General features: G+C 37.3%; 1 protein-coding gene across 1 annotated transcript in view; it reads right to left on the bottom strand.

The window, feature by feature from the left end:
- Positions 1–24059, bottom strand: part of VAV3 (vav guanine nucleotide exchange factor 3) — a 450109-nt gene that overhangs the window by 51992 nt on the left and 374058 nt on the right. The window contains exon 20 of the mRNA XM_021000329.2: positions 18476–18612. Coding sequence (XP_020855988.1) covers positions 18476–18612 — 137 coding nt within the window. The remainder of the gene's footprint in view (positions 1–18475; positions 18613–24059) is intronic.

Below are 24059 nucleotides of genomic sequence, written 5' to 3'. Positions count from 1 at the left end.
AAATGACAAACAATAACACTAACACCTCTCATTAATAAATAGCTGGAGACATATGGCTGACTATTGAGTATGATCATCATTAGGTGGGAGCTCTTATTTAAGGAACCTTCATCAATGGTCCATGTCTGGAGACCCCCAAATATGATAAAAATTATTATTTCATCAGACACAACCTTCAGCCCTATACTTGCTTTACATTTTTATCGATAATCCAGATGATCTAGAAAGAGGATTCATTTTTAAGTGACAATTTTAGGGGAAGGAAAAATAAGGGGGGGGGGGTGATAGGATTAACATTTTAAATGACATTAAAAGAAATAACAAGAAGGCAACAGAATAAAGCAAACCCAATTACAAGAGAAGAAAAAAAATTTAATTGTCCTAGAGGAATACCAGACAGCACCTTTCCCCCTCCTAGTTGATCCTACCACACACTCTCCTGCCTATTTACTATGTATGAAATATCCCTCCTATTCCCATGTCCATCTTAAATGCTACCTACTCTCCTATGAAGTAAGCCTTCCCTGAAGCCCCCAGGCAAAAATGATTTACCCCCCCACCCTCCACCTCCAGCTAGGTAGTACAGTGGAGAAAGTCCCAGGTCTGGAGTCAGGAAGATCTGAGTTCAAAATCTGGCCTCAGATGCTTATTAACAATGTGACCCTGGGGCAAGTCTCTTAACCCTGTTTGCCTCAGTTTCCTCATCCACAAAATGAGCTGGAGAAGGAAATGCCAAATCACTCCAGCATCTTTGCCAAGAAAACCCTTAATTGGGTCATAAAGAGTCAGACAAGATTGAACCACCACCACCACCTTTTCACCTAGCCCTCTTATTTCAATCTTTCTTACGCACTTCTCAAATTCGTTTTTGCACTGCAGTAATCTATATGTAGGTACTAGCCTTTTCTTAGATTACAAACACCACAATAATAACAATTTGCATTTTTTTTTCTTTTTGGGGAGGCAATTGGGGTTAAGTGGCTTGCCCAGGGTCAGGAAGTTAGTAAGTGTCAAATGTCTGGTCTGAGATAGGATTTGAATTCAAGTCCTCCTGACTCCAGGGCCAGTGTTCTATCCACTGGGCTGCCTAGCTGCCCCCCCAATCTGCATTTATATAACATAGCACTGAAAGGTTTACAAAAAGCATTGTCCACATAATGACTCTGTGAGGTCTGTAGAACAAAATTATTATTCCCATGAAGAAATCAAGCCTCAGAGCAGTTAAATGACATTCCCTGGTAAATGTCAGGGCTGGACCCAGGCCTCCAGACTCGTCAACTACTTTTTCCTCACTATGCTGGCCTATGTCTTCACGAAGGAAGTAACCACAGTTTACTAAACTCTGTATTCTCTAGCACCAGACACAGTGCTGTACACACACTAGGTGTCTAGTAAATTTTGATTGTTTTTAAAACATGATCTTGGATATAAACATAAAACACTTATAAACTGAGAAATTATGACAAGAATGATAATTAACTATTCTCAATCTTTTCATAAAGAATACCTTAAAATAAATGATTCTATCTTCAATAGGAGAGATTAAATGATTAAAATGAATAATTTTCTGAAGGCATTGTGATCAGATATTAGAGAAAGTTAAAGAAAGAAGTAATGAAATCTTTTCAAAATGCCTTTAAAAGTACAATAGATTCAGCTGGGATTATTTAAAGACTTCAAGTATGGTGAAGTTAGCTGGCTTTGACCATAAACTCAATGAAAGCAAAAGCTCTTTATGGCTTTCACAGTATATAATACAATATTCTGCACACAGTAGGTTTTAGCATCCCATCATTTTTCTTTTGGCTTCAAATCATCCCAACTACAAGGTAGCTAAATTTACCAAAATGGCTGGGAAAAAAAAATCATGGCCTATGAATATGATAGCTTATTTTATGGTGAGGGGAAACTAGGAAAGAGACAGTGATAGTTCTGAGGAATCTATACACGCATGCATGGAGGGAAAGTATTTTATAAATATAAATCCTTGACTAGAAGCAAAATCTACTACATGCAAGCTAGACTAGCCCCCTCTCATTCCTCCCCTTCCCTTCCCCCACCCCCCACCCCCAAAACTATCTCAAAACTTAATTGGTCCCAAGGACCTAAGGTTCTAACTGTTGATTAAACTAGCTGGTTTACTAGACAAGCCCAGTCCACAAGGAAACAGGGGTCCTCAGTTATTCACAAGCTGCTCACTGGGCATGCCAGTGTGGGAAATGAGGAAACAGAGGAGCCCCATGCAATTGAATCAATGTCTTATCCTTGACAAATACCCTTTCCAGTCTATTGTGAAGTGAACTTGTTTTATTTATTAAATGCTAGATGGTCTAGGTCTCATTTCATTCTAATTCCAACCTCAGGAGGGAGCTGTATTAGGCCTAACTTTGAAAGGTACCACACTCACTTCTTTGCACCCCACCTTTATCCTTAGTTTCAGCCACGAAACCATGAATAGGAAAAGAATCGTGCTAAGTAGAATCGGGACTGTGATGAGGAGCGCAACTGAGAAATAGGTGACCCGAAATGATTCTGTCTCTATTGTTTTTTTAAACTACTCTTCAAGAACTGTTTATGTGAGGGCCTCTGAAAGAAAGGAATTAGATTAAGCAAGCTGTCAAGCTCCTTTTCAACTCTAATTTTGTAGAAAATGCCTCAGTTGCAGAGGTCACATGTTCACCAAGATTTAGTGTATTTCCTAACAGTCTGCTGGTGAGTAATGATTATTTAACGTATTTTGACAGATGATTAAAATTACATTTTAACACTAATTCCTATGAGAAGCCATTTTTAGCTGTGGAAGGTAATGTGCACCATAGCCGATAAATTTACACTAATTTAGCGAATAGCCAACAATTGGTATATGCAGAAACAAAACACAGAGTAGGAGGGGATATCTCTGGCTCCCTTGTTGATGTTGGAGGGAGGATTTAAGTGGGTAGCTCATTAATGCTAATGGAGGGAGAAGCTGTCAATTCGACATGTAGGGATGGAATTGACATCTTAGCTTTTGAAAATAAGCCATTTGGAAGCAAATGATTGAGTTTGTGTGGTGTATGCTGATTTACCTGTGCTTTTTGTATTAGCCTTGACAATATTCTTGAAGCTAAACTTAATTCTACTTTACATTTCAGCACAGGAATTTTATTCTCAGTCAGATAAGATACTTGTTTTTACCATTTGTACCTTTTACAACTGTCAGGTAGGAGGTCTTTCTTTGACCATACTCTCCTTTCTGACATGCGTTCTAGTGATTCTTGTACTACCTTCAAGGTCAACCAGAAAGCATTCCTCTTTTTTAAGTTATTCATCATTTGACACACTGTGAGATACTATCTATACATTTATTCTACAATGCATATACATGATGAGTCCTATACAAATTTAACAGAACAATCTGGGTCACTTAAGAAAACTATTAAAATGATTCTATCTTGTGCTGGAGAGAAAAACACAAACATTTACCATTTTTAAAACAATGTTTCTTAATTGGATAAGAGCACAAAATAAAAATAATATGATAATTTTAACTCAGAAATGTCCATATTGCTCAAAAGATAAATTTGCTTCTTAGAAAACTCAGTCTCCTTTTGTGAAATTGGTCATGGATTAACTATGAATACCCACTGAGAGATGCCCTGGCTGAACCCTCACACATAAAGACATACTCTTAGGGTTTCATAACTACCCAGTTTACATTGTATTACTTCTTCCGCATTTTATTTCCAATACAACTAGCACAGCAAATGACAGTAAATAAAACAAATCAGTATTTTTTTTTTCTGGTAGGCAATTACGTCATGGAAAATCAGATCATTTTAACAGGGTCAATTGTAATATCTCTGCATCATACAAAAGTAGCAAGAATTCAAAGTGTAGCTGTGAAACTAAAACTTAATTTTCAAAACCCAAGCCCTTTCCAGCACAGAGGCCATTTACCATGGCAGAAATACACTCTCCAAAATCCATTTTAAACTATTTATTTCCTGAATTTAGAAAAAGAGAAAAAAAGGATAAAAATCCCTTAGTAAAAATCCAGAACAAGAGTCTCTTCTCTGTGGTTCATTTATCCCTTTAATACTACCTGGATTGGGGTTTTAATGCACTTTACTGGATCAGCACGGAGCAATTTCCAGCAGGCAGAGTTGGATGTAAAGGGGCAGATTAAGGGTTATTTATGAAAGACTGGAAAGGATCCCAAGCTGCAGTGCCCTAAACACTCACAGAGTATGCACGATGTCAAGGCAGGGATTACTGAGCAATTTATCACACATGGGTAATGGCCAGAGAAACTGCCACCCAGTCACACTCCCACATTCAGAAATACAGATTCTGAGGCTAGGGGGAGGGAGATAGGGAGGAAAACTGGGGATACAACACAAATGGAATGTATTAAAGATAATCATAGTTTAGAGATAGATGCAAATCTCTATTTCTTTGTTTCACAGGAAGGACAATGTTACCCTTTAGCATCAGGTCCTCTGAATCTCCTTCCCCATTACTTTATAAATTCAAAATCTAACTGAGCTCATAAATTTCTGAAAGGTTCATTAAGTAGGATTCTGCAGAACTTAATGATTATATTTCTACTGTCACACAGTAGCAATATGTTTATACTTTTGCTCCTCAAATCCTGCATATCTATTTCTATTAAAGTGACTGGTAGGTGAAAAGCTGGGTGGCACATTGGACAGAGCTCTGGGCTTGGAGTCAGGAAGACCTGAGTTCAAATCTAGCCTCAGATACACTAGTTGTGTGACCTTGAGCAAGTCATTTAACCTCGATCTGCCTCAGTTTCCTCAACTGTAAAATTGGGATAATAATAAAATCACATGTCTCTCCAGGAATAATAACTGATCTGAGGATCTGCCTTAGATGGTTGTTTTGAGGATCAAATGAGATAATATTTGTAAAGCTCTTAGCATAGTACTTAGAGAATAGACAGTGCTTAATAAATACTTCTTCCCTCCCTCTTCTCCTCTTCTTTGCTGAGGTATAGTACTATGAGTGTAGACTATTGTATTCATTGTCAACACAGTTGATATGTTAGCTTTGCCAAACCTTTCCCCACTCTTTCCTTTAAAAAAAAAGTATTCTAAAGAATGAGCAAAGGATGGCTTGCTAATGGGGGAAGAAGGGAGCTGGTTCATATCTGCCAATGAGGGTGGTATAAAAGAAAAGAAGATCAATATTTTTAAAAGAAAATGACCTCACAGATTTGCTTCCCTAAGCTGAAGTGTCTGCAAAGAATCCAAACTCATTAACATATATAAACCATGATGCAGCTAGCATCCTAGAAAGGTCCTTTGCTATATTTTAACATAGGGCAAAATTATTATAAGGCAAAAGGGCAAAAGATGGTGATAAAACAATGTTTATCATCTGAGAAAGTAGAAGATGCTACATTTTCTTAGAATGAAAAATGAGCTCAAAGCAGTAAGAAACATTGATGAAGACTATTCTCTGAAGGTTATAAGTAGTAACCCATAGTAGGAATGCAGTGCTATAAGTAGTATAGGGTGAATGGGGCTTTACCCCAGAGCACTAGCATTTACAGAGGCCATGATTCCTTCCTAAAATGACCACCTGTTCCCAGCACTGACATACACATACCCACTGAGGAAAGAACACTTTCTCTAGTAAGACTGTACCCCCAGTCCAATTGTTCTCTGAATCAATTGCCTACCAACTCACCTGGTTTTGCCCTTGGCGAGGAAAACAACAACGATGAAGTTCTAGATCTCTACTGGTAATTCACTCTTTCCTCATCTTTGCTTCTTAAAACTCTTTAGGCTCAGTTCAGTGACTGCCTCCAGCATAAAGCTCTTCCTGACCCCCACTTAACAGCACTGGCTCTTCTGTTTACTTATCTCTATATATTCTTGTATTGATTGAGCTACATCCTTGAGGCCAAGAAGTTAAGTCCCATCTCTGACACATGCAGGACATATTACCCTACATAAGTTGCTTAGGCTTTCAGTGTTCTAGGCAACTCTTAAGACAAATACTCAAGTATTTTTTATTTAAGTATCTATGATATGATATGATATTGCTGTAATATATGTATATAATAATGCTATATTAAGTATATTTTATTGTCTTAAGACAATTAAAAATTCTTAAGACAATAAATTGCAGAGAAGGTGCTTACCTGCTTTGGTAATTTCCTCTACCAATGAAATCACAGATCTAGTCTGTAAGTCTCTGTCACCTAGTAAGCATTTCACAGATGCTTGTTAACTGGTCAACTATCCTATCCTATTTAGTATCCTCCTGGAAGTATGTACACTCCTCGACAGTGGGGACTGTTTCATTTTTGTCTTTGTGGGCTGATAGCTCAGCATATAATAGGTACTTAATAAATATTTATTGAATTGAGCAGAAGGTTTTACTCAAACTATAGTTCAGAATTTAGCTGAATAATATTTAAAATGCCTCATGCAGGATTATATCCTGGTGGTGCCCAATAATTATGCATTGCTGGCTGATTGGTTGCAGAGAAATTTAATCAGTATTCATCACCATAAAATACTTTCAGACTCATGATTAAAAATATTGCCATTCATAATATTACCTGTATTGCAACCTGCAACCAACTGTTTACTTCTGGGAGCTCTGCTGGGCTGCAAATAGCCCATAACCGTGGTTCATAAACTGAGCTTATAATGTCCAGTAGTTGATTTCCATATCTAATAAAAGCAATACATAGGAAAATTCTGAGGTGAAACAGTCTGGTCATTGAATTGTCTGAAAAAGAACCAAAAAGCTCATTTCTTTTAGGCCTTGTAGAAAGACCTTCTAAAATCTTTCAGCAATTTTTTTTTTCAGTCTTGGCAAATAGCACAGATGGAATGCAATGAAATTTTGAGATTGTATGATTTTGTGACTGACTCAATGGTTAAACTAAACTGCTTTTTAAAATCCATTAGCTTTCCAGGACCTCTAAATATCTTCAGGGGGTTGAATCATGAAATGCATGATTAAAAAGACACCATCATATGTATGTGATTTAATGATTTGGCTGCCTTAATTATAAGGGATATTACAATTCAAGGTCTTAAAGTCACTGATATTTAAATCTATAAAAGGGAATGTATGTTGTATGTGACGTAAGGGTAGCTTAATATAAGTGTCATTTATTCATTTATTCTTCAGGACTGCTCTATCATATGTTGGAGATATTTGTAGTACTTGGATACACTGAGTAATAGAAATAAATGAAAAACGGAAAGGGTTAAGCCAACTTTAAGTTATTTTTCATGCTATATTAAACCCAAATTGATAGTACTATTCAGAACAATTCCACTTGGACCTCCCAATGATATAAAGTTATTATTCCTGGAGAGGCATGCAATTGTATTCATTGTAAAATATATATGTATGTATGTGTATTTATATTTGTATATATATATGTATATGTATATGTATATATACATATATATGTATATGTATATGTATATATACATATACATGTAGATATGCCTTATTCCCTTATGATCAAGGAGAAAAGGGGAAAATTCTTCTTAGACTTTTACATTTTACTAGCCAAATTATTCCATGTTACTCTTGATGAAACAGATAATAATCTATGTTAGATGTGTTACAGTGCAACCCCCTTAGACAGGCGACACCATGTTTGACATTTTTCCTATATCAAGGACTCAAAAATAAAAAGTATTAATACAAAATTTTGAAAAAAATTGAAATAATGATTACAGCCTCATCCTTTCTATCATCATGTTTACCAACTCCCTTATAGTACAGTCCATACATTTGGAAATATTCCTGGGGATTCAACTTATATTATATTGGGTCAAAGCCAATTGGAAATCAACCAGGGAGAATGATCTCCCTTATTAATTCCTATTATCTTCTCTAATCATCTCTTGAAGTGTCCATCCCCTATCATCTTTATGAACTGTCTTTTTTTTTTCTTTTCTATAATTAGAGGTGCTCTGATTTAACTCACTATTTCCTGGTTAATACCTATAAAATTAAAAGTCACATGATTATCCGACATATTAAGAAAAAATAAGTTTCTTCCTTCCTTTCTTACAGTTCACAACACTTACACTCCTGCTTTTGTTTCTGTCTATATCACAGAAAAGTAGTTGGTGCAGTGGATAGAGTGCTGGGCCTGGAGTCAGGAACATGAGTCTTCCTGAGTTCAAATCTGGCCTTAGATACTAGCTGGGTGACCCTGGACAAGTCACTTGATCTTCTTTGCCTCAGTTTACTCATCTGTAAAATGAGCCGGAGAAAGAAATGGCAAACCATTCCAGTATCTTTGCCAAGAAAACTCCAAATGGGGTCACAAAGAGTTGTTCAAAACAGAAAAAATGATTCAACAACAAAAACATCACATAAGTGATTGGCAATGAATGGGTAACTAGGGGTCGATAATTCAAAGAAAGGCCAATTTGCACTGAGAAATACATTGAATTTATTTGGGATTTTAAAAAATGTAATGGGTATTTGTTGTTTTTGCTATTCATAATACTACATAGAAAGATAACATTGTCATCATCATCATCAATAGCACTGGCATTTGTATATAGCCCTTTAAAGTTTGCAAAGTGCTTTACAAATATTCTTTCATTTTTGTCCTCACAACAACACTCATAGGTAGGTGCTATTACTATTCTTACTATGCAGATGAGTAAATTCTGTCAGACCAAGGTTAAGTGGCTTGCCCAGGGTCAAACAGCTAGTAAGTGATCGAGGCCAGCATTGAACTTGGGTTTTCCTTACTTCAGGTCCAGTACTCCATCCACTGAGCCACCTAGCTGCCTAAAATATGAACTGTATTCCGTAAAGAAATGCCCAAACTATAAAAATATGAACTAGAATGCAGGATTATATAATTTAACATTTTTCTTTTTTTAAACCAGTAAGTCTTATCTTTATAGGATAGCATTATACAGCATTAGAGAGACCCAGCATACCAAAAGTACATTACCAAAAAAGATCTATAGGCAAGAAGTGGGGCAAAATACATCAGAAAATGCATATATCACTATAAAAGAAGATGGTTTCGTAATATAGTAAAAGCAAAGAATAACTATGGTCAACGTGTTTTATTGGTATCCACAAAATAGAAAAAGGCCAAGAGGAAGGCTTCCAGCACATTGGGAGGGTCTTCTCTGAAGATTTATGAGACAACATGGACATGAATCACCTAGTATGTCAATCACAGAATATTGGAGCTGGAAAAAAGTTCAGCAACCCTCTAAGCCAACCCATTCCCAAAAGGAATTCACATTATGAAATACATTAAAAAGTGGTCATCTAGTCTTTACTTGAAGACCTCCAATAAAGGGAAATCCAAACCAAGGCATCAGATTTCACTTTTGAATAGATCTACTTGTTAAAAAGTTATTTCTGACATCCAGCTTAAATTTACTACTTTTCAACTTTCATCCACAGTTTCTGGTTTAATGTGGGACAAAACAAAACAAATTCAATCCTATCTGACAGTCTTTCAAGTACTTCAAGAACTCCCCCTGAGTCTTCGAGTCAAATATCCCCAGTTCCTTCAAACAGTCCCCATATAACATGGACTCAAGGCCCTACACCTTTCTGGTTAGCCCCCTAAAGATGCTGTGCAGCTTCTCAACAGGTTGTGCCCAGATGTGTACGCAGAATTCTAGATGATGTGGTATGAGCAGAAAATAGTGCATAGGGGCTATGCCCTTTTTCCTGGAAGCTAAGTATTTCATAATGCAGTCCAAGATTACATTACATCACACTGCCGGCTCATATTGAGTATGTAATCGGCGAACACCCCCAGGCTGCTTTCCAATTGCCATCTAATCATGCCACTAGCCAGCATGAATTGATTTCTATGTGCATGGGAGTGGGGTTTACTCAAATGAATGAGAATACAGATTCACTAAAGGACTGATGCCCTTTTATAAAAGTAGTGCTCATTTTTTGCTGTCACTGTGAGTTGTCTTAAAGTATTTTGTTTCCTCGATTCATTTTACAATGCAATACAATAAACATTTATTAAGCGCCTGCTCTGTGTCAGGCACTGTGCTAAGTGCTTGTAACTAAAAAAAAAAAAAAAGGAGTTCCTGCCCTCAAGGAATTTACAATCTAATGAAGGATGACAACACAGAAATGGAAGCTGAAGGGGTGGGGTGGGGTGGGGGAGGGGGGCGAAAGGCCCCAGAGCAGGAGTAGGGGTATGATGACAGTGGAGTCCAATCCAAAGCATGTAGCTAGTGAGAAATGAAGAGTTGGCTGGGCTTCTGAGCTCTCTCTAAACGGAGGCTTAGGGAGTGGCTGTTTTGCTCCAGCCATCAGCCCTCCAAGCAGAGGGGTGGCCCTCTTTCCACCACACAAGAACACCATTGTACTCCTCACCAAAATTCCTCAGTTCTCCCTACATTTCTGAGACTCGGCTTTTGCACAGGATAAAGGATATTTACCTCTCTGAGAAAGGAAGAAAATACCTTTAACCTTATCACAGAGCAAAAAAAAAAAGCAAGTCTCATTTATGTCCTTGCATTCCCACAACGTATCTAGGGATCTGTGTGCTGTACTTTGCCCATGTGGGTTATGTGCATCCACACGGGTCTTTCGACAGGTGCCTTGCTGAGAGGCATAAACAGCTATCTTTAGCGTCTCCTTCACTAATCATTTTTGATTAGTTTTGATTCTTCCCAGGAAGGGAGCAGGAGGTTGGGGTCAACAGCTGACCACATTCTGTTCTCCTTGGGGTGGGGTAGGGGGGCAATGCAAGGCTAGAATTATATCTATCCACCTCACCTAAATATAGTTAATCTAGGGGAAATAATTTTTTAGGTTCAAACAATCACTGTATGCTAGCTATCACTTAATGAGGAGATCCCCAAAATATGTATCAAATGCTGGACTACCTCCCCACAAAATGCTAGTCCTATAATGAACACATGTAGTAAATAACAAATAAACCCATTTTTCCAAGCTGATAGCAAATACAAATCAGAGAATATACAAATCAGAATATGTTGCAGACAATTCGAGACGATAAATAATCTCTATCAATGACAAGATAAGACAGAGAGACAGAAGGACAAGACAGAGAAACAGAAAGAGAAAGAGAGAAAGAGAGAGAGACAGAGTGAGAGTCCTAGATCTTACCCAAGGGGAAATTCCTGAAGTATCTAGTGTTACAGACTGGGAGCAGTAACATGATTGAGTTGTTGGCTGACCTCTTGCCAGAGTATTTCTCTGGAATCATGCATGTTATCTCTTAAAGCTGGAAGCCAGAAAACAAGCATCTCTCTTCTAGCAAGCTCTCACCAACTCTGCTTCTTTTGCAGAGGAAAGCATTAAGTAATCAATCTCCACCCATGATGAGAGTCATGCAAATGGGCTTTGAGCCATAAGTTACATTTAGCCTGGTTGGTAGTCACAGAACTTTAGTGTAGCGAGGGGACTCAGAACTTATCTTAGTGGCCCAACGAAGGTTGCAGCAGTTGTAAGTGACACAGCTAGGATTTGAACCCAGGTCCTCTCACTGCAAACACAATGCTCTTCCTACTGCACTACAATATCTGCCTGCAAAGAACATGGATTCTAAGCACATGGGTTACAAACTAATAGCACCATTTGAAAGTATTCCGTTTTCTTTTGTTTTTCTATGCCATGTCTTCCAGGGATTGCAACAGGCTGCTGTACTCCACAGTCAAGGATGCCAGTAGGGAAACTGTGATGTAGGTAAAGTTGAGCTTTACGTCCTTAGTCTCACTCTCTTGCTCTTCCGTCCCCCTCAACCACCTGCCTTAACTTCTATTAAAATATCCTTTCAGGTACGAGAACAATTCTGCTTCTATTCTAACAGAATGGTTAGTATCACAATCCAGTCAAGCCAAGATCCTTTAAAATGCTGAAATCTCCATTTTTAGTGGGATAACAAAACACTAATTTATAAAAGCAAGCTTGAGAATGAAAGAAAAATTCAACTGGAGCTTCAAGTCAGAATATTAAAGGTTCTTCCTTTTAAAATATCTTTTTTTTTAAGGAAATAAAGTTTCTTACACGAATTCTGTGCTGTGGTAAATAAAGACCCTTGGCAAGAGAAGCTAATACAATAATAGTTAGCTATCCAACCATGACCATCTTCCTTTGAGTTTAGATTTTCACTAAGGTTGAATGCAATACCATGCTGCCTTTGAGACAGCCCAATAGATAAATGTCTTGTGGGCTCCAATGTCATGTATACTTTGAGCATAAAGGATGCTTTTATTTTTTCTATGAAAACTTTTCCAGGTTCTTGCAAAACATCTCTCAATGTCTATTTTTTTTAATCTTTTATCTCCAATTCCATATCAGTGGGGCAATGAGACAAAAAGTATTTTTTGGTCAATTACAGTTCAAGAGTATAACTTCTACAAAGAACAAAGGATTTCCAAGAAGACCAAACTACTTTTCTAAAAATTGGAAAAATAATAATAATCAAACATTTTATAAAGCTCCAAAGATATTTTATAATACAATCTCCTAAAGACTGCCTCATCTAACAGGTAGAGTTGGAACTGGCAGTCAATAGGTCTATTTTTTATTTTGACATTGCCATCTTGTATGACTTGGCAAAGTAGATGAGTTCCATGCACTTTAGTGTTCTCCTTATAAGATGAGAGTAAGATGATTTTCCAGCTGTTCCTCTAGTTGGCACAACAAATAAGTCTCTAAGCTTGAAGTCAGGAAGATCTGAGTTCAAATTTGACCTCAGATACCTCCTAGCTATATGATCCTGGCCAAATTACTTAACCTCTTTTTGCCTTAGTTTCTTCAACTGTAAAACTGAAATAGTAATAGCACCTACTTCCCATGGTTGTTTTGAGGATCAACATAGACAATATCTGTAAAGCACTTAGCACAGTGCCTGGCACATAATAGATTAAATAAATATTTGTTTCCTCCCTTCCTGTTCAGTCTATGGATATGCTTCCTAAATTAGAGAGAACAGTTCATTGAAGAGACAGTTGTAGAAGATAATTGTTACAAATAATGAGAGCAAGAATAGTTAGTTACAAAGACCGCTCCTTTGGGAAAAGATCAGCTTTGTAAAAATTTGTCTTTTTAGACATAAAGGATTATACCTATTTTTCTAGTCCAATTATTACTTTTACCAATGTTTGCTCCAATGGATCTATGATTTCATTGTCATAGGAATTCCCTCCATTGGCACAGAGGGAAACCCATTCACACCATTCTATATGTTTAATATGTTTCATGGGTCACCATGGAGAACATATCACATCATGGCCAGCCTTCCAGTGATGAGTTTCTCTACACTTATAGAAATAGTTTGGTGCCAGGACTGCTCTCAAAGTCTTAGGAGAATATGTCAGATATTATATTCTACTGGCATGGCCTTAAACAAACCCGAATCACATCCACACCAAGATGTGGCATCATAGTAGGATATTTAAGACTTGCATCATAGAAAATCATAACTATCTATTTCTATCTAACTATCCATCTATATAATCAATCATCTATCTATTATCTAAATAGATACATATCTCACTATATAGATATAGAAATTATCATATATAAATAACAATAGTATTGTTATATAGATAGATGTGCATGTATATTGTATATGTCTGTGTATGTATACATACACACATATTAAGTATGTGTATTTTCAGTCATGTCCAACTCTTTGTGAACCCATTTCAGGTTTTCTTGGTGAAGATACTAGTGCGGTTTGCGATTTCTTTCTCCAGCCCATTTTATAGATATGGAAACTGAAGCAAACAGGATTAAATAACTTGCCCAGGGTCACATAGTTCATATGTTTCTGAGGCCAGATTTGAACTCAGGTCTTCCTGAGTCTAAACCCAGTGCTCTATCCACTGAGCCATCTAGCTGCCTCCAAGAGAATAGTAATAAGAAAAATACTTTAAAGGGCTACAAAAATGTGAGTTATTAAGAGGCAGAGTAGTATAGTGGAAAGAGCATTAGATATAGAATACATGGTTTGGAGTTCAAATCCTGACCATTCTATTTAATAGCTATATAACCATGAAAGTCCTCAAACCTCTCTCAGCCTTGGTTCTCTCATTTACAAAATAAGGAAAATATCCTTTATACTACAGTTTTCCCCTTCACATCACAACTTTCCCCAACACAGTTGCAATGTGTTGTCAGCATATGCATATGACATATGCGATATGTCAGCGTAAGAAATTAAATGGGAATTTTTTTGAAATTTTGCAGAAGCCACAAACAACAGATGAGAAGGCCAGCAGATGACAGAGAAAAAGTTTAGAAACTCAGAAATGCATTAAAATGTATGTATAGTATTGTATGATAGCAATATATTTTATCTTTTAATACCATAATAATTCAGACTTCCTTGGTATGAAGCAAGGGCCAAAAATTTTACACAGATTTTCCAGATCGCGGGAGCATTGTGCCCCTAACCCACTCAATACATAACTATAGATATTTTACCAGGCTCTTGTGAGGAAAATGCTTTTAAATATTAAAGTACTATAGAAATGTGAGCTGCTATAAGCATCATCATCACTGTCATCATTAGCATTACTTTACAATCCTCTTAAATCAAAAGCAGGAAGAAATCCTGGAAGCAAAAAGCATCTTATTTGTTTGTTTTTTCTTTTTTTTTAGTATCTGATTTATTTATTTATTTATTTTTAGTTTTCAACATTCACTTTTGAGTTTTCAGTTTTCTTCCCCTCCCTCCTCCCCAAGATGGCATACAATCTAATATAGGCTCTACATATACATTCCTATTAAACATATTTTTATATATGTTTATATGTTTTTATATATGTTATAGTATCTTGTTTGTTTTGCATTGTATTTGGAGTAAATAAAATGTATAAGAAGATGCTGAGCTACCAACAGGAACCCATGACTATATAAGTTGTTTCTTTATATGTTTGGTTGGGCTGGGGGGTGGTGGAGGTCAGGTACAATTTTTACATTAGCTCCCCACCTCACCACCCTTATTTCTATTTTTTATAATATATATATATATATATGTGTGTGTATATTTTTTTTTAAAGTTTTCTCATCAGGTTACAAACAAAACAGGCACCAAAACTCCATTTTGTGATTTTGTGGGGTTGGGGAAGAAGAATTTAAAGTCAACAGATTTCTGGTGATTCAGGAAACTACGTGCAGAGAATGCTTCTATGTGATAGTGATCCCCAGTAAAAGCTGTGCCTTCCACCTGCAATTGGCAAAGTGCCCAAACTGGCAATTTCCTATTTTACATTCATTTTTCTTCAGAATGATTTTGTTGGGGGGGGGCAGAAAGGAAAAGATAAGGTTCTCCAAACTCATTTCTTCAATACAAAGTTTGAACAGAGTGCATTTTCTTAGTTCAGTTGACAACACAGTTGTTTGAAAGAAATGATAATGAAAATGCAGAGACCACTCACTCCCATGGCATTAGAAATTACTGTTGTTATAATAATGATACAGATTACACTAATAGCTATTCAAAGACAGTTGCTGAAAGGAGAATAATTTGTATTCTTTGGGCAGACAGCATGTGGGAAACATGATGGGCTATGGGACAATAACTGCTGCTACACTAGACTGTTGTGGTTTTGGTTTGGTTTTTTTTTTTGGGGGGGGGAGTGTAGAAGACTGCCTAGAAGGTGTAGAAGTCAGAAGCTTCATTAGAGTATTTTACCCTGACCTAAATCACTTCAGTAGCAGAGAAATGTTTTGTTTTTGGTTTTCAGTCCTCTGCTTTCAAGGCTAGGATTACTTCTCAATTTATGCTAACTGATCTGACTTATCTTGAAAGGCAACTTATCTTGAAAGGTTTAGCTCCAAGACACATCTGTATCAATTTGTTTTGGCCAAAGTCTTAAGAAAAGATTCTGGAGTCTTTCTATCTCAATTGAGCAGTCAGATCAAACTGATCTCAGCATTAGGGACTACCCTGAGCCATCCTCTTTTGGGAATGATAATAATCAGGCAATACCCTAGGTATTTTGCAATATAATCACAAAAGCACAGAACGTCAGAGGCAGACAGGAAGAACCTCAGAGACACTTCAGTGTGAGGATAGACAGATGAATAGGATAGACTGATAGACAGGTAATTAGATGAAAGACAGATTGATAGAAAGATAGACAGACAGAAGATGGATAGATGCCGAAATGTTTATTAAATGTTTACTATGCGCCAGGCATTGTGCTTAGCTCTAGTGATACAAATGTTGTTGCTCAATCATTTCAGTCATGTCCAACTCTTCATGAGCCCATTTGGTGTTTACTTGGCAAAGATACTAGAATGGTTTGCCATTTCCTTCTCTAGCTCATTTTACAGATGAGGAAACTGAGGCAAACAGGGTTAAGTGAGCTGCCCAGGGTCACACAGCTAGTAAGTGCCTGAGGTCAGATTTGAACTCAGATGTTCCTGACTCCAGGTCTGGCACTGTATCCACTGTACCACCTACCTGCCCAGGGACACAAATGCAGGAAAGCAAAGCAATCTCTTGCCCTCAAGAGTTTTACATTTTAATAGAGGAAGATAGCATATAAAGAGTAAGTGGAAAAGATTATGTCTTAACAAATTTTTTCTTGTCTAGTTCATTAATAACACAACTGCAATAAATCTACCAGAATTGGAAATAACAGTTAATTGTACAAAAAAATAAATAATAGGAAGGTGGAAAGAAGCTTTATTCTCCCTCCCACATTCCTTGATCCACTCACACTACCCTGTTCTCACAGGAAACTCTACCTTCCATCTCCTGGTCTTTGCACTTGCATTTCTTGTACTTGTATCTCCTAGCAAAGTGTCTGGTACATAGTAGGCATTTTAAAAATGCTTGTTGATTGCTTAATTAATTTTATAAAGCAGCTAAAATTATATTGAATGGAAATCAATATTTACTCCAAAGAACAAGAGGAAACAATTTTGAAAATACTACTTCCAACCAACATCTTCCTATATCATTACCAAGTGCTCTGCGATTTCCTATAAATACAAAATTGCTCCTATTCCTGGCTTTTAGAGAAGCAACTTCAAAGATAGATGTGTCCTGAGTACAGAGTGGGAGATCATATTTCCATGTTTTCCAAATCAGAACATTTGTCTTTAAAACAATGCAAAAGCTACACTCACTGAAATCTGTAATCTGATATGAGCATTCAATCAAAGAGCCATCCTCTGTGACAAAGTGGCAGATACTGTCACGTGGTATGGGGTTGCTATGGAAACCACTCCATTTTAGCAGTCACCTTATACCTTACAAATATTCACAAATGGACAACATCCATCCCTTTTCTTCTCTGCCCTTATCAGACTTTAACTCATGCATAAGTCTAGGAGCTTGCTTTGACCTCCTCTTCTCACCCTACAACCTAATTCTAGTTCATAGTCTAAAGTCAAAAGTAGCCTTAGTAATCAAGAGAGGTTTCAGCAGCACAAAGTCTCATAACCTGCTGTACTTTTCATACTCCATTTATTTCAGGAAGGATGACTATAAGTCCATCTGAGAATTAGAGATAATGGACATGGGAAACACTGACCCAAATATCGCCATGACTATCACCACCACCACCATCATCAAGCATTTATTAAGCTTCTACTATATGTCTACAATGTGCTAAGTGCTATGGATACAAAGGGCGGGGGAGGAATGTCCTGGTCCTCAAGAAGGTCACATTCAAATTCTTAATATAATAAGATATGGGACAATGACAAGACAATGAGAATGTTTCTCCAAACTGAACTTACTCTCTTGCAAATTAGATCATCATTATTATTAGCCCTCTCTCCTTCTTGAAATTTATATTATTGTATAATATCTCCTACATATCTTATACTTCACTATTTGCTTACATTTTGTCTTCCACAAGTAGTATGTGAACTCATTGAAAGTCCAGGACATATTTTTGTCTTCATATTCCTAGTGCCTAGGACAGTGCCCTACTCAGAGTAGACGCATAGTAAATGTTTGTCATTTAGAACTAAAGCATATCCATAATCCCTGCATGCAAAAATGAAGGTTATGCTCTCAGGTAACACGATGCATAATTTAATTTAATTTTTTATCTGGTTCTGTGATTTCATTGGCTTAAAAATCCCTCAACCAAGGCAGATCTGTAATTGTTCTGAAACTTATGGTCTTAGAGTTGCCTTGGGGCACTGAGAAGTTAAAATGACTTGCTGCCGGTATATTTCAGAGGCAGGACCTGATGCGGGGTCTTTCTGACTCAAAGCCTAGCGCTCTAGCCTCCACTCCCTTCTGGCACTGCCGAAATTGTAGATATGACTTAAGGCACTGATATTGTTCAGTTTCTGACAATCCATGCTATCGGATGCTCTGCCACTTGGACCTGGCTAAGAAGAACCTTTTGCGAATTATGCACAACTCTGAGAATTAAATGCACACACACATAAGCTGTTTCTGAAACCGAGAGTCTTGTTTTTTTCAAGTGGGTGTGACACCCACCAGATCAGGAATTCATACTTCAGAGAGTACCTGCCAAAATAAGCTATGGGCATCTCCTCTCAAAAGCTCCACCGTGTCCCCTATTTGGATGTGCAAAGGAGGTCCTTCGTGTTGTGGAGGTTGTGGGGTTCCAGTGTAATTCTTAATGACCTGCATCTTCGGTAGGCCTGGAATAAGAAAAACAAAGTCTTTCAAGGAATGAACTGAGAATGTGTAAAGTCTTAAATATACTTTAAGAAAACAGAGCTATTATTCACATTAGAAGTTTAGACACATCTAATCCTAGGAAATCTCCGGAGTGACCACACTGGAATGCTTTACAACTTTCTCATTATTTAAGCGACTAATGAAATGCGATGCATCTCTGCTCACAACCTACATACAGAGTCCTACCCTCCCCTACCATCAATCTGTTTTTAGTTAAAGAAAATATTTCTCCTTTGGCTTATGCCTCCTTCACACAAACACATCACGTGCAGTTTAATGGAAAAGAATCAATTTTTTCATCAACTCTATCCTTTCTGCCTATTACTTTCCTCCTGGGCACTGGCTGATTTCATCACTAAAGAGGTTCACCCCTTTCTGTGTATATATCACATTGCCCAGGCCAAGGTCCACATCTTAAGGTTATCTTTGTAATTTGAACCAAAAAATGTGATGGATGTGTTATTGTAATACTTAAGACATTTATATGGAGAAAGTCTCTGGGCCTGAATTTGAGCTTGTAAAATAATTCCAATAAAGGGTCATGTCCAAGACATTAGGATCCACAAGCATTCCATTATTCATAAGACAAAACACTTAGAAAAAATATTTTTCTTTTTCTTTGTATTATCAGTTGCTAAATGCACACAGCCTGGGAACTCAGTTCAATCTGTCATTTGCAGGAACAAAGGTTTCCATCACACGTACTTCCTTAATACTAATATTTGCTGTTGGCGCTAGCTCAGCACAGTGCTATTTTCACTTAAAGGTGAGACTTCTCCCTCCTAAGACATGATCTAATCATAAAGATGACATTTATCACACATTTGTGGACTTCAATCACTGTAACAGATGGTCTCTTTTTTAAAAAAAAACTTGTGTCACTCAAATAAGTGATCACAATGATGACATAACAGGCTGAAATGTCATACTAAATGAATGAGGGAAAATAAATAGGCCCCAGTTCTTGGGATCCAAACCTATAGGACAGTTTCAAAATCAGGTAAATTACTACACGTCGCAGATTAAGAAGCTACTCAGGAGTATAGTGCAGTACTTGACTCTTCCATTTGAGCTAGGTAGCACAGTGGATAAAGTGCTAGGCCTAGAGTCAGGAAGACTCATCTTTGTGAGTTCAAATCCTGCCTCAGACCCTCAGTGTAAGCTGTGTGACCTGGGCAAGTCACTTAACCCTGTTTGCCTCAGTTTCCTCATTTGTAAAATGAGCTGGATCAGGAAATGGCAAACCACTCCAGTATCTTTGCCAAGAAAATCACAAATGGGGTCACAAAGAATTGGACACGACTGAACAGCAACTTAACTTTCAATAAGCATTTATGATTTTGTACTATCATGCTATGTACTTGGGAGGCTAAAAGGTTGTGACTTGAATAGTCTTTTATCCTTCTGGTCAATCAGCAGAAAAAAAACGGGGAGGGGGGAGCTTCAAAGTAATGCCAACTAATTTTTAACTTTCACCCTAATTTTCTTATTTGAAGGTTAAAGGACAGTTACAGGCTGCTACAATTCTCCAACTTTTCTTGAACTCTGTCCCAAATGCAAAGGCCCAGAGGGGATGGCTTTAAGCCTACCTCTTTCTTAACCAAACGTAGTTAGGTGGGGCCCAGGAACTAACCTTACACAAACATTAAACTTCACCATCTTTTACCAAGAAAAATACCCACAAGAAAACTAACTGTGCAGAGATGTTTATCAGTCTCATTTGCATTAAACTGTAAGCTCACCTCTTGGGCTAGGAATCAAAACTAAAATTTTCTACAGTCTACTCGGTTTCAAATATGAATTGAAATTTGAAATACAGGAGGTCCTAAAATTCTTTATGCAGAGTATCTGGGCCTCTGTCAGCTCGTAGGACTGGGTTATACATCTTTTGAGGCATAGAGCCCTTGAAGATATATAACTATAGGCAGAAATAGTGGCATGGAATAGGTATGGAATGGTTGAGAGCTAGATTTTTGGAGGGAACTCCCAAATCTTTGAAATCACAGAACTATTTGAGCACTTGAGTTTTAAAATGAGGGAGTCAGACTAGAGAATCTCTAAGGTCCTTTCTGTGAGCTGTGAATTAAGATAACCCCAAAGTTTCAAATGGGAAATAGTTATGCCTTTGGCAGAGATGGGAAGGAGGAGGAAGAAGAAAAAGCATTTATATTTTGTGTACCACATGATGGCCACTGTGCTAAGCACTTTGCAAATATTATCTCACTTGAGCCTCACAGCAACCCTGTGAAGTAGGTGCCATTATTATCCACATTTGACAGGCAAGGAAATCGAGGCAAAGATTAAGTGACATGTCCAGTATCAGACACCTAGTGTCTGAGGCTGCATTTGAATTCATCTCTTCCTGACTGCAGGCCTATTATGGCACTATGGCGTCACCTCACAGCTTCTGGAAATAGTGAAGGAGGGAAAATCAGGGGTGAAAAGATTATGTGATAAATTTTAGATGTGTTAGGTCTGGGGTTCTGGTGAGATATCCAGATGGAGATGGACTATAAACAATTGTAGATGTGGGTCTGGAGTTCAGAAATCAAGTTAAGCCTAGAGGTAGAAATTCAGAAATCATCTGAAGGCAGCATGGCGTAGTAAATCAAAACTAGGAATCAGGAATACTTAGGTTCAAATCCCACTTCGGGTATTTACTAGCTATGACTTTGACCAAGTAACAACCTTTCTGAACCCCAGTTTACTAATTTGTAAAATAGAAATAATAAAAGCAACCTCAAAAGGTTCTTGAGGGAATTAAGATAATATTAAAAATTTTGCAATTCTTAAAGTACTATATAAATGTGAACTGTTATTATTATTATTATTATTATAATCTGCTCAAAGGTAGAAGCTGACTTTCTGTGAATAATAGCAATTGTTGAAAACTTAAATTAATATTTCCCCTAAAATGCACTCCCCGCCCTCCCCCTCCCCACACACACACTGGCTCCTTATTAAAAAAAAATCATGCAGCAATTAGGTTACTTGCAAAGCAAACAAAACTAACATCAATAAATGAAAAATATTTTTTCCAAAAGAAGAAATTGAAAGGGCTGGTTAAATTAAACGTCAAGTATCCAACCATCAATATAATTGACAGCCTTATCTACTGTCACTGTTAAGGTTGAGAATAACCTCTGGTTTTTTCAGGGCCAGATCTTTCTCTACCAAATAGCTGCCCTTTGCCTCTGCCCTACTCTTTCTCTGCCCACCACCCTGCCCCACACCACCCTGTTCTAAAATGGTCTATTCTTAGAATCTTTCAGGCTAGAAATTATCAGCTTCCCAGAAAACTGGGAAAGAATCTTTACAACCAGTGTCTCCGATTAAGGCCTCATTGCTAAAATAGAACTATGTCAAATTTATAAGAATACATACAACTCATTCCCTAATTGATAAAGGGTCAAAGGATATGAACAGGAAGTTTTCAGATGAAGAAATTAAAGCTATCTATAGTCAAATGAAAAAATGCTCTAAATTATTATTAATTAGAGAAATGTAAATCAAAACAACTTTAAGGTACCACATCACAAATATCAGATTGGCCAACATGACAAAACAGGAAAATGATAAATGTTGGAGAAGATGTGGAAAAACTGGAACACTAATGCATTGTTGGTGGAGTTGCAAACTGATCTAATCATTTTGGAGAGCAATTTGGAACTATGCCCAAAGGGTTATAAAAATGTGTATACCCTTTGACCCAGCAATAGCACTGCTAGGGCTGTATCCCAAAGAGATCATACAAATGGGAAAAGGAACCACATGTACAAAAATATTTATAGCAGCTCTTTTTGTGGTGGCAAAGAATTGGAAATTGAAGGGATGCCCATCAGTTGGGGAATGGGGCTGAACAAGTTGTAGTATACGACTGTAATAGAATACTATTATGCTATAAGAAATGATAAGCAAGTGGACTTCAGAAAAACCTGGGAAGACTTATATGTACTGATGCTGAGTGAAGTAAGCAGAACCAGGAGAACGCTGTACACAATAATAGCCACGTTGCACAATGACTAACTTTGAGATTCTTAGCTCTTCTCAGCAATGCAAAGATCTAAGACATCTCCAAAAGTCTAATGATGGAAGTCTGAATGCCGATCAAAGCACACTATTTGCTCTTTTTTTTCCTTCTGTTTTGTTTTGCTTCTTTCTTGTGGCTCCTCCTCCTATTGGTTCTAATTCTTCTTTACAGCATGACTAACATGAAAATATGTTTAATAGGAACGTATATGTAGAGCCTATATCAGATTGCAGGCTATCTTAGGGAGGAGTAAAAGGAGGGGGAGAAAATTTAAAACTCAAAAGCTTATGGAAGTGATTGTTGAAAACTAAAATTAATTAATTTAAAAAAATTATCAGCTTCCTAGACAATTAGCATCTCCCTGCCTATAATATTAAAGACTAGGGAACTAATCAGACTCACCAGAGGACAAGTGTCATAGACTTAGGGCAAGAAGGGATCCTTTCCCAAAATAGCCAATTCCATTCAGTTGTTCACCCAGGTTACTAAATTGAAAGGGTTTTTTGGTTTCATTTGTTTTTGTTCTTTTGTTTTATTTTGTTTTTATTAAGAGAAAGTTAGGGAGTGAGAGGGTGGAAGAGAAGGGAGGAGAGAAGGGGACATTATCACAAATGCTTCATTGGGCATGTCCAGAGAAGCCTGGGTTATACTAGTATTTTCCTGCTGGCAACATTCTAGACAACCCAGCTTTAACTCTGTTATCCTCAGAAAGTAATTACTAATGATGGGTGTTTGTATAACACACAACTACTTTATGTCCATAAACACTTTCCTGGAATAAATCGAAATCAGTTCCTACAACATCTTGTATGACTAATGATTTTTTAATGTAGCTTTGTTTAGATTTTAAATTAGGTCTCTGAGGTGAAAGGCCAGCATATTACTGACAGCCCATTTATCTAGCCGGCACCACTCTCATCTAAGTGATTGCCACAGGGAAGCTTAACGCATTAGGGGCAGAAATCATAGGCATCATGCATAGATACTCATATCTAGTGTCTGCTTAGGAAGCAGAATGTGGGAGTTAGGACAGTCAATTCTCTGCTAGTGTGTCTGGGCAGAACTCTTCAGTGAAAACAAAAGAGAACCCCCCAAAAGTAGAAATCCATGCCCTTCACCACGGATCAGCAAACTACAGCCAGGGAGCAAAGAACACGATTGGTTTTGTAAGGCCTGAAGCTAAGAATGTTGGGAGTTTTTTCTCACATTTGTAATTAAACCAAAATAATTTAAATTAATTAAAATATGTTGTTTTGTTTGGTGTTTTACATTATGCATTCCACCATCTCAACTTTCTCTGTATCTCTCTCCAACTGACTCTGGCAGGTGTGTCTGCTCCTTTTTATAAGCCTTTGGGACTCAACTCTACAATAATCT

The sequence above is a fragment of the Phascolarctos cinereus genome, unplaced genomic scaffold, assembly GCF_003287225.1.
Source record: "Phascolarctos cinereus isolate Bilbo 61053 unplaced genomic scaffold, phaCin_HiC Scaffold_5;HRSCAF=322, whole genome shotgun sequence".
NCBI lineage: Eukaryota > Metazoa > Chordata > Mammalia > Diprotodontia > Phascolarctidae > Phascolarctos > Phascolarctos cinereus.
Note: the sequence above shows the minus strand (reverse complement) of the source record. Positions and strands in the feature narration are given on the sequence as shown.